General features: G+C 34.7%; 2 protein-coding genes across 4 annotated transcripts in view; one reads left to right on the plus strand and one right to left on the minus strand.

The window, feature by feature from the left end:
• LOC123008404 (jmjC domain-containing histone demethylation protein 1) overlaps positions 1-9,662 on the plus strand; it is a 24,213-nt gene extending 14,551 nt beyond the window's left edge. For both annotated transcript variants that reach the window (XM_044404186.1, XM_044404187.1), the window contains exons 4-5: positions 1,550-2,098; positions 8,230-9,662. In XM_044404186.1, the coding sequence (XP_044260121.1) occupies positions 1,550-2,098; positions 8,230-9,543 (1,863 nt within the window). In that variant the 3' untranslated portion in view covers positions 9,544-9,662. The remainder of the gene's footprint in view (positions 1-1,549; positions 2,099-8,229) is intronic.
• A 702-nt stretch (positions 9,663-10,364) lies between these two features.
• Positions 10,365-12,174, minus strand: part of LOC123008660 — an 8,342-nt gene continuing 6,532 nt past the window's right edge. Inside the window, exons 2-4 of one of the 2 annotated variants that reach the window (XM_044404593.1) lie at positions 10,881-11,345; positions 10,679-10,831; positions 10,365-10,622 (exon numbers count right to left, since the gene is read on the minus strand). In XM_044404593.1, coding sequence (XP_044260528.1) covers positions 10,563-10,622; positions 10,679-10,831; positions 10,881-11,345 — 678 coding nt within the window. In that variant the 3' untranslated portion in view covers positions 10,365-10,562. Of the gene's footprint in view, positions 10,832-10,880; positions 11,346-12,174 lie in introns of both variants that reach the window. The other variant, XM_044404591.1, reaches the window with a different exon arrangement.

Consider the following 12,174-nt stretch of genomic DNA (forward strand, 5'->3'; position numbering starts at 1 on the left):
TGACATTAGTTTTGCCTTTCTTGTCCGTTTTAAGCCGTTTTTTAAACGAGGAACTCAATAACAAATTTCATCCAAACTAAACCAAAAAACAGGTTGAGAATAATTTTTTGTTTTTTTTTTAATCGTTTAGGCACGTTTTGCATAAAAATTTAATTTTTTTGGGAGATTCCGCTTAAACTGACTGATCTCACCAAATTACATTAAAAATAGCACTGTTTTTACTTTTTTAGAGCGACTTGTTTGCATTTTAGCTAGAAATGCAACAATTTTGTAAAGTTTAATTAAAAATGACCTCTAAAAATCATCAAATTAGGGGCAAATGTTTTTTCAATCGAAATAAACGTAAATTAGTTCGAAAAGAATCCAAAAAAACACTAAAACAGGCCGAGACAATAATTATTTGTGCTTTTCTCGTGTGTTTAGGCGTTAAAATGTGATTTTTTTCGAGATTTCGTTTGAAAGGGACAAAATGTTGTCAACTTTGGTCGAAAATCGCATTATTTTTGCTCTTTTGAGCGTTTTATTACGTTTCTCATTTAAAAACGATAAATTTTGTCAAAACAACTCGAAAAATAGTAAAATTACATCGTCAGTGGTGTTATTTTTGCAAGATTTAGTTAAACCAGGGCAAATCATCAGTAAATTAGGTCAAAAATGAATTGGTTCTACTTTTTTTTTAAAGCGTTTTAGTGCGTTTATTATTTATTATTATTATTTATTTATTTATTATTTTTCAAAGTTTTGTCGAAAATAATCCCAAAAAACATTAAATGACATTAGTATTGCCGTTCTCACACGTTTTAACACGTTTTTTCCAACATGTGTTGCCGTCTTTTAGAGATTTTTTTTTAGCCAAAAATACACTTGTCTTTTTTCAGTTCGAATTTCATTAAAAATAAGGTTGAAAACGAGTCACTTTTGCGTTTTCGAGTGTTTAAACATGTTTTTTTTTTTGAGCTAAGAATTAAGTTTGTTTTCGCAAAACTTTACTAAAAAACTTTAATAAAAATTTATAATTCCTGCTTTTTACGACCGATTAATAGCCCATTTTTTGTCAGAAAAGTAAATGTATTGCAAAATTTTGTCGAAAAGAAGCCAAAAAACACTAAAAAAGCCGATAAAATAATTATTTGTGTATTTTCCCAGACATGTAGGCACATTTTAAGTTAAAAAGTGCCTTTTTTCCAAATTTCGCTTAGACGGAATGAAAATAAATCCTTGGTGTAGGTATGCAACCAATTATACATCACGTATTAAATTCCCGAAAAACTACTCGCATTCATGCATCGAAGTAGTCGTTGAAAGGAATCATTTTAAGGTGGCACCCATGCGAAAATTCAAACAATCCTAACCTCAATCTTCCTCAATAATTATTTTCTCAAAGAACTATGTGTACCCCAGTTTTTGAGACAGTAAAAACAATTCAATTAACAAAGAGTTGTTCTGAATGACATTAATAACTCTACTTGATGGGCATTAATATGAAAAGTATAATGATGTGTATGCAACCAATTATACACCATGTGAAAAAATCTTGTTTTGCCCCCAGGAAATCGTCATGTTTTTGCACATGCTCCCCGCCAACAAGAAGAACGTCCCCGATCTGATCCGCGATCCCGTTTCGCTAATCCAGGACGTGCGCACCCTCATCGGCCATCACCGTCAGGACAGTCGCGAGCTCGCCATCACCGGTCGCCCCATTCTCTGGCTGCCCGAGGACCACGAGCGTCGATCCCTCTACCCGCGTCCGTACGCAAAATCGAACGGCGTCCGCGCCCCCAAACCGGCGTTCAAATCGAAATCGGGCCTGGGGGCCGACAAAGGGGGCCCGCGACGGCGACGCACCCGTTGCAAGAAATGCGAAGCGTGTCAGAGGAGCGATTGCGGCGAGTGCAGTTTCTGTTTGGATATGGTGAAGTTCGGGGGCCCTGGAAGGGCCAAACAGACGTGCAATATGCGACAGTGTCTACAGCCGATGCTGCCGGTGACCGCCGCTTGTGTGCATTGTGGACTCGATGGGTGGAATCAGACGCCGGTGACGCCGCTGCAAAAGGGGCCCCAGCGGTGCGAGAGTGCCAGCAATCTGATGGAGTGCTCGGTGAGTGGGGCTATCGAAGCGAAATACAGCGTTTTTCACTCGCCGAAACGGGAGTTCCCCGGGGATTTACGTCAATATGTCATAAAGGATTTCGGGTGGTTTATTTTCAAATAGGCGGAAATGTCGGTGGAGTTATTTTTACCCGAAATTTAGTCACTGAATTGTGTACAAGGTCATCAGTATCATTAAATATACATAAAAATTAAAAAATGTCAAATGTCAAAAAATAAATGTCAATTTTTTTTTGACAGATAGCATTTTTTAAACATTTTTTTCATGTTTCTGGTATCTTATTGTTCAGTTGGAGACAAAATACTTTGGTCGTCAATGTCACTTGAGTGACATTAAATTGTAAAGCATGCTTTAGGACTGTTAACCTTATTTTTAGCTACTGTCAATCATAATTGACAAGTTGTATGTACATATTTTTGATAAGAAAATATAATAGCTGTCATTAATTTGAAATTGTCAATCATTTTAACGTTAAAGCTTGAATTACACAAGTGTCAGAAAAGTGACGATCAAAGTATTTTGTCTCCAACTGTACTTGAAGTTTTTCTCTGGGTCGCGAGTTCTGACACCTTTATTTAAATAAAATAATTTTTTTATTTAATCAACAAACGAAATTGTCTCGTTTTTCCTCCAGCAATATCGAGTTGATTTCTTATGAATATTTTATCATTGCTTCGTTTTCTCAGAAGAAAACATCCCGACAGGTTTTCTCCAAGGAAAATGTATTAATTCGTAGGTTGAAACAATGGAAAGGGGCGTGAAAGCCGATTTTCTTGGAGTAAATTAACGTTTTTTTGGTAGTTTAAAGTGTCGTAAGATGAGGTTTTTTTTCTTTTTTAAGTACATATTAATATTCAAGTTTCTAAATAAATTAATTAGAAAAAATCAAGCATTATAACATATTTTGCCGTTTTTTAGAGATTTTTTTAGCCAAAAAAAACAATTATTTCGCCAAATTTCGTCAAAAATCAAATTGAAAGCGAGTCACTTTTGAGTGTTTAAGCACGTTTTTACTAAGAATAAGTTTTTTTACTAAATCGTTTCAAAAAATTTATAATTTTGCTTTTTACCACTGGTTAATATGCCATTATTGTGCCCTTGTTTTCCAAAATTTTGTAAAGGAAGCTAGAAAACACTAAACAAAGCCAGAAAATAATTAATTGTGCTTTTTCTCGGGCGTTAACACGTTAAAATGTGATTTTTTCGATATTTCGTTTAAATGGGGCGAAAAATGATCAACTTGGGTCTAAAATGGCGTTATTTTTGCTTCTTTTGGGCGTTTTAGGTCGTTTCTCAGTTAAAAACGACAAATTTCGACAAAAACAAGTCAAAAAACAGTGAAATTACATCGCTTGTCAAAAACTAATCAAAAATTTTGGGTTAAAAACGAGTAATTTTTGCGTTTTCGAGTGTTAAGCAGTTTTTGAACAAGAATTAAGTTTTCTCCGCCAAATTTTTTATTATATCGTTTAAAAAAAAATTAAATTTTTGCTTTTCACCACCGGTTCATAGGTCATTATTGTGTCAGAAAAGTCCTTATTTTGCAACATTTCGTCAAAAGGAATCCAGAAAACACTAAACAAGGCCAGAAAATAATTATTTGTGCTTTTTCTCGGGCGTTTAGTCATTAAAATGTGAATTTTTCTCGATATTTTGCTTAAACGGGGCGAAAAATAACAACTTTGATCGAAAATGGCATTATTTTTGCCCTTTTGAGTGTTTTAGGACGTTTAAATTTCGGTAAATTAGGTCAAAAATTTAGTGGGTTTTTGAGTTAGAACCACAATTATTTGCCGAAAATGATTCCAAAAACACTAAATTAGGTCGAAAATGACATTAGTTCTGCCTTTCTTGTCCGTTTTAAGACGTTTTTTAAACGAGGAACTCAGTAACAAATTTCAACCAAACTAAACCAAAAAAGAAAAAAACATAAATTAGATTGAAATAATTTTTTGTTTTTTTTTTATTCGTTTAGGCACGTTTTGCACAAAAATTTCATTTCTTTGGGAGATTCCGCTTAAACTGACTAAAACTCATCAAATTACATTAAAAATAGCACTATTTTTACCTTTTTAGAGCAACTTATTTGTGTGCATTTTAGCTAGAAATGCAATGTAAAATTTAGTCAAAAATGACTGTAAAATCATCAGATTAGGGGCAAATGTTTTTTTGAACCAAAATAAACGTAAATTAGTTCGAAAAGAAGCCAAAAAACACTAAAAAAGGCCGAGAAAATAATTATTTGTGCTTTTCTCGTGTGTTTAGGCGTTAAAATGTGCTTTTTTTTCGAGATTTCGTTTGAAAGGGGCAAAAAATTGTCAACTTTGGTCGAAAATGGCATTATTTTTGCTCTTTTGAGCGTTTTAGGACGTTTCTCAGTTAAAAACGATAAATTTTGACAAAACAACTTGAAAAATAGTAAAATTACATTGTCAGTGGTGTTATTTTTGCAAGATTTAGCTAAATCAGGTCAAAAACCGGTAAATTAGGTCAAAAATTTAGTGCGTTTTTGAGTTACAACTACAATTATTTTCCAAAGTTTTGTTGAAAAACACTAAATTAGGTCGAAAATGACATTAGTTTTGCCTTTCTTGTCCGTTTTAAGACGTTTCTTAAACGAGGAACTCAATAACAAATTTCATCCAAACTAAACCAAAAAACATAAATTAGCTTGAAATAATTTTTTTTAATCGTTAATTACATTAGAAATAGCACTATTTGTATTATTTTTATTTTTCACTCGCCGAAACGGGAGTTCCCCGGGGATTTATCCCTGTCAATATGTCATAAAAAGGTGGATATGTCGGTGAAGTTATTTTTACCCAAAATTTTGTCACTGAATTATTTATTTAAATTTAATCGACAAACGAAATTGTTTGTCTCGTTTTCGGAACGCAATTTCGAGTTGATTTCTTATGAATTTTTTATCGTTGCTTCGTTTTCTTAAAAGAAAACATCCCGACAGGTTTTCTCCAAGGAAAATTTATTAATTCGTGGGTTGAAACAATGGAAACGGACGAGAAAATGATTTTTCTCCTTTTTTAAATATTCGTAGGTATTCAAGTTTCTAAATAAATTAATTAGAAAAAATGCAAGCATTAAAACAAGTTTTGCCGTTTTTTTTGTCAAAAAATACAATTATTTCGCCAAATTTCGTCAAAAATAAAGTTGAAAACGAGTCACTTTTGCGTTTGCGAGTGTTTAAGCACGTTTTTGAGCTAAAAATCAATTTTTTTTCCTACAAATTTCACTAAATCGTTTCAAATTTGTTTTTACCACTAGTTAGTGGGCCATTATTGTGTCAGAAAAGCCCTTATTTTGCAAAATTTTGTCAAAAGGAAGCTAGAAAACACTAAACAGGGCCAGAAAATTAATATTTGTGCTTTTTCTCGGCGTTTAGGCGTTAAAATGTGAATTGTTCACGTAATTTCGCTTAAAGGCGGCGAAAAATGATCAACTTGTCTTTTTTTTGCTTCTTTTGAGCGTTTTAGGACGTTTTTCAGTTAAAAACGACAAATTTCGACAAAAACAAGTCGAAAAACAGTAAAATTACATCGTCAATGCTGTTATTTTTGCAAAATTTAGCTAACCCAAATTAGGTCAAAAATTACTTGTTTCTTCTTTTTTTTTAAGCGTTTTACTGCGTTTTTGAGCTGGGACCACAATTATTTTCCAAAGTTTCATCGAAAATAAGCCCAAAAACACTAAATTAGGTGGAAAATGGCATTAGTTTTGCCTTTCTTACCTGTTTTAACACGTTTTTAAGCCAGGAACTCAATAATAAATTTCATCCAAAATAAAAAGGCACGTTTTGCATAGAAATGCTACAATTTTGTAAAATTTGGTCAAAAATGACCCGAAAATCACAATTATTTTTGTCTTTTTCGAGTGTTCTAGCGTGTTCTTCAACCGGAAACGCAATTATTTCGCGATATTTCGTCACAAATAAGCTGAAAAATACTCAATTTTATAAAAATGTGCTATTGTTTACATTTTTGAAGCATTTTAGCCAGTTTTTGAGCAAAAAAACTCAGTTTTTCGTGAGACTTTGCTAAACTGTACCGAAAAGTTACCAAATTAGTTCCAAAATAACATTGTTTTTGCATTTTTTCAGTGTTTTAGTATTTTTTTGCCGAAAACATAATTATTTCACGAACTTTTGCCAAAAATAGCGGAAAAATCACCACTTCAAGGAGCCACTAATTAACAATTCAATCAAAAACTTTTAACTCGATTTACTAGAAATATTTTGTATTACAAGGAAGGAAAGAGTATGTTTACCTCCCACAAGTGGAAGTTACTGTGCGAGACTTGGCAAAGGCAATAACAACTAATTTCTATTCATAATTTAACAAATATTTACTTACTGTTGCACTCAAAAATCACAAGTTTTCACACTTCACTTTGCAATAAACAAAAGTAAAAATAAAAGAATAAAATGCACTAACCTTTATGGCATCTTCTTCTGCTACTCTTTGTAGCAATTTGCTTCTGCTTCTTAAACGGACCTACTGAAAATAAAGAAACACAAAATCAGTACGTGTTTTTAAATTATTTGAAAATATTAAATAAAATTTAAATATAATTTTCTAAAAATTAAAACTTACCCTTTAATCCGGATCCTTGTAGCACGATTGCTTCCTCCATTTTCCCCATTGGCACTACTAAATGTCTATTAGACACTCGAAAATACACAACACACACGTAATGTGTGTACAGTTCTCATTTCAACACGATTTCGCACTGAATCACCAAATAATAAGTAGTAATTTATCCGGACAAGTGATTCGTACGAGAGCTTGACTAAGACTGACTTATTATTGTAATAATTTCCTCAAAAACGGCACAAAAACCATTTCGTAACAATTCCGGTCTAAAAAGACTTTGTTCGGGATTGCATAATTCGCAACGTCACAAAATAATTTGAATATTACATATTAATACACCATTTTTTGTGCCTTTTACAGTAGTACGATTAAACAAACCTCCGGCTTGCTTGATATGACGTCAAGGTGATTGGCTACGAACCAAAAACACAACAATAATAATCAACTTATTAAAATAAACAAAAACTACTATAATATTTTTTTTAATTGTACCGATTGCGAGAAAGTACAAAAAAAATGGGACAGCAACGTCATTCTGTTGAAATTAAGTGTAAAACGGCCTTTAGGTAGTAAGCACATTTTCAATTTATTGTCACTGCTTTTCCGTAATTTTGACGTTTTGAAATATCAAATTTGACGACGTTAAGGCCTTCTTATTTCTAGTAAATTAAAAGAATTAAACAACTTTTTATTCAATTGTTATAAAAAAGATAAAAAAAAACAAAAACGTACCAATTTTTTCAAAAATTTTTTTTTCTCATGTATGACACCAATTTAAAAAGTAAAAATTAATAATATTTAATTAATAATATTTTCTGTCATGAAGAACTAAATAAAAAGTTTAAAAAACTAAAACTTCGACAATTTTTTTCAAAATTTTGTTTTTTATGTGTATCATCTATGACACCAATTCAAAAAATTAAAAATGTAATATTATTAGTGTTTTGCTTTCTCAGTTCTCAGTTATGTATAACAAATTTTAATATGTTAACCAATTTTTTTTTTTAAATATTTTACAAAAAAATTTCCGTTTTGTCGTAAAATTAATCATTTGTAATTATTAATTTGACAAGTTTCAGATTTTCGGTCTTTTTCTTTGTTTCATATTAATCTATTTATTGTATTTATTACTACCGAGTGCCAGTAAATACAAAAAAATGGAAGAGCAAGGTCATTCTGCTGACATAATGTGTAAAACGTAACCTCACTTTCATTTAATGTCACAAATTGACGTTTTACTAGTTTTGAAATGTCAAATTTGACGTTAAAGCTTGGTTTACAATAGATTTTCAGGAAGTGTCAAAAATTTGAAGTCCGGTGGAACCAAACAATTGTTCAGTAATTTATTATATCTAAATTAATCGCCAATCAAAATCAAAATGAAATTTGTTTTTAAAGTTACGTCACTTTTTCGGCTTCCGCCAGACTTGATTGGTTATGCAACCAATTATAGACCGACCCGGCGCATCCACCAAAATTGAATATACTAATTTTTAATTTTTTTTCCCCCAGGTTTGCTACGAGATCGCGCACCCCTCATGCGTGCAACGCCTCTGTCCCGACTTCACCGGCTACATCAACGAAGACATGCCCAACTCATGGGAGTGCCCCATGTGCTGCAAACTGGGCAAAAACACCGACTACCGCCCTCGTCATTTCCGCGCCCGTCAGAAATCCAGCGACATGCGTCGAATGTCGATAAGTTCGGACGCATCGAGCGCATTCGACGCCAAACTCCACCAGGAGCACTACTCGGACTCGGGTAGCGAAAACGACAATAAAGACAACAAGGACCTCCTCCCGATCAAGAAGCGTCGAAGCAGCGAGGGGGCCGTGGAAATCGAAACGAGCAAAACCCAAACGAACGATCTCCCTCGCAAAACGGCGTTTCGCATGCAACTCGCCCACCAAATCGCGAGCAATTCGACGAAGTTGTTGAAAAAACCCATGGTGGTGGTGCGGCCGGCCCCCATCTTGATGATGAATCCCCTCCCCACGAATAATCTAGCGCTTGATAAGCGCTGCATTTTGAACGTTTTCAAGTATTTGAGTCCGAAGGACTTGTTGAGTTGTGCGTTGGTGTGCAAGACTTGGGCCACTTATTCCATCGATCCGGTGTTGTGGCGGGTGATGGCCTTCAACCGGAAACACATCTCGTCCGATATCCTCAAAGGGGTGGTCCGGAGGCAACCGGAAGTGCTCAGACTCGACTGGTGTCACATCAACAAGTTCCAACTCCCGTGGCTCATCCAAAGACTCAGTAATCTCAAAGAGTTGACTCTTGTGAGTGTCAATGTGAAAACGGCCATCTCATTGCGTACAAACCACTCAGCGGTGTTGCAACACTTGGATCTCAGTTTCATCTCGGATTTCAACGATGCGGCCTTGAGGGAGATCCTGGGGCCTAATAACGACTCCCGCCGCGGTTTGGCCGACGAGAAGATCAGGTTTCGCAATTTGCGGACGCTTAAGCTTGCAGGGACCGATGTTACCGACATTGCGATGCGGTATGTGACTCAGTATTTGCCCAACTTGCAGCATCTCAGTCTGAGTCTGTGTCCGAGGATCAGCGATGCGGGGATTGCGCAGTTGACGACCAAGCCGGCGAATACGGTCGCCAGTTTGGTCACGCTCGATCTGAGTCACTCGAAGTTGGTCACTGAGACCAGTTTGGAACATTTGGCCAAGTGTGAGAGTTTAGTGAGGTTGGATTGCAGACATTCGTTGCAGATTTCGACACAAGCGCTGATTAAGTTCGCCGCGAAAAGTGATAAGAATTTGCAAGTGAGGGATATTAAGCTGGTTGATAAGAGATTGAAGGCGTGACTGATACGTAATTTATTTCAATAGGGCTTGATGTGTGACATTTGTGGATGTGTATATAGTATTATTCTTTGATATAAGGCATTTGTATAAGTGGCGAGAAAATACAATTTTTATATTTTTGAAGTGTTTTATTTATGATGGGAGCGATGTTTTGGTACTAATCATCGCGAGGGAATCTTCAGGAGTCGAAATTTTTCACAATTTTCAGTAAAAATTGCTTGTGGTAACAAAAAAAGTGGGGCAAAAAATATCAGGATCACATAAACGTGAATAGGTATTCCATATTTTTAAAAATTGAAAATTTTGTGATTTTTTGAAATACCAGGAGTAAGTATCAGGATCCCATAAACACGAGGAGGTATTTCATATTTTTTTAAAAGTGAAAATTTTGTTTTTTCCGGATCAGGAGTTAGTATCAGGATTACATGAACGTGAGAAGGTATTCCCTATTTCTAAAATTAAAAATTTCCCGCCATTTTTCGAAATATCAGTGGTAATAATAGGATCACATGAACGCTAGGAGGTATTCCACATTTTTAAAATGGGAAATTTCGCTATTTTTCGAAATATCAGGAGTTAGTATCAGCGAGGCGGTATTTCCTATTTCTAAAACTGAAAATTACCCGCCATTTTTTGAAATATCAGGAGTAAGTATTAGGATCACATGACCACATTTTTAAAAGTGAAAATTTTCCTATTTTTTGAAATATTAGGCGGAATTCAGTATGTTTAAAGTTGAAAATTCCAAAAAATTGAACAAAAAATCCTTGCTTTCGATTAAAAATTCTTAAGAATCAGGAGTTAAATAAAGCATCATTGTCTTGATAAAGTTCTATTATTTAAATATATCACAATAAGATCCAAAATTGAGTATTTCGTTGCATAATTCCTCAAAACCACCTTCAATAAAATTAATAAAAATAGAATGTCTTAAAATCGCCATATACATATACTCATAATAAACAATATAAAAAAATAACTCGAAATAAAATACCGTTGTTTTGAGGGGTAAAACCCCCTCAATTCACTCCATTCAGCTGACTGTCCTCTCCCTCTCTTGCCTCGCCAGCTGGTTTCGTCTACAAACATCATCAAAACTGTAACCCCCAACCCTCCTTAACCTCTTAACCTTTACGGTTTTCTCACTCAACAATCGCGTCAAACTCGAATTCGGACTCGTCTCACCAACCGGCGTTTGAGGTCTTGAGGGCGGCTTCAACTTCACTTGTTTCAACATTTCCATCGAGACCATCGGCTGCGTATTTCTTCTATGCGGCGTCGGTCGCTCCTAAAACACCTCAATTCACCTCAAAACACCCTCAAAAAATTCACCTCACCGTTGTTTTCTTCAACTTCACTTTAAGAATATCATCGAGGGAGATAATTGGCCGCGAATTCTCCTTATTACTCTTACTGTTGGATTTTTTCGGTTTTGGGACGATGGTTTTCGGGGCTGATGGAGGTGGCGGAGGAGGTGGTGGAGGCGGCGGTGGAGGAGTACAAGGCGGAGGTTGTCTGAGACGTTGCTTCAAATCGTCCAATTCGGTTTTGAGGGCGCAAATTGAGGAGAATTCGGACTTGAGTTGGGCAAGTTGAGCGTTCAATAGACTGATTTCTTCGTCGTAGGTTTTACGGATTTCGACTTGACTGCGGATTTGGACGAGGGCCGATTTTAAAACTTCGATTTCAGACGTGCAGATTCTTAACTCCGATTCGTAGATTTCGCATTTGCAGACTGAAGTTGAGGATTGGAGAGATGGGAGCTCTTCCGTGCGGTACACATTGAAAATTGAGGTGAAACTCTAAAAAAAAGGATTTTTTATTTTGAACAAATAATTTTAGAAAAACAAGGCTGTTTAACTTCATGGAAAACTCATCAAATTACGTGAAAAATGGTGTTATTTTTTACTTTTCGGGCGTTTTAACTCAGTTTTGAGTCAAAATTATCTTACAAATTTCGTCAAAAATAAGCCAAAGAAACATCAAATTAGATCGAAACGGTGTCATTTTGAGTATGTTTTTCAGTTAAAAACTAGCCAAAAATTCAACAATTTTGGGTTGAAAACGAGACATTTTTGCGTTTTCGAGTGGTTAAGCACATTTTTGAGCTAAAGATTTGTTATAAAAAACTCTAACAGAAATCAAAAAAGAATAATTATTTTTCTTTTTACAACCGTTTTTAAGTCGTAAAACCAATTATTTTACAAAATTTGGTCAAAAATAAACCAAAAATCAGTAATTTATGTTGAAAATTTGTTACTTTTTTGTTTTTCGAGTGATTAAGTACGTCATTGAGCTAGAAATTAAGCCAAATCGATTCAAAAAATGCAGAAATTTTCGCATCATTTTCAACGGTTTCAGCCCATTTTTAACTCAGAAACGTAATTATTTTGCGAAATTTCGGCCAAAAACGCTAAATTAAGTCGAGGATAGAGTTATTTGTGCTTTTTTTTCGAGCATTTTCGAGTTAAAAATTTCAAGTTTACTCAAAGTTTCGCTTAAACCGAGCGAAAAATCATCAACCTAGGTCGAAAATGGCATAACATTTGCCTTTTTCAAACTTCATAACACATTTTTCAGCTAAAAACTGAATTATTTTTCAAAAATATACATCAATCACTAAACGAGATC

The sequence above is a fragment of the Tribolium madens genome, unplaced genomic scaffold, assembly GCF_015345945.1.
Source record: "Tribolium madens isolate multiple individuals breed KSU strain unplaced genomic scaffold, Tmad_KSU_1.1 Scaffold_71;HRSCAF=194;Tcas5.2_LG6, whole genome shotgun sequence".
Lineage (NCBI taxonomy): Eukaryota > Metazoa > Arthropoda > Insecta > Coleoptera > Tenebrionidae > Tribolium > Tribolium madens.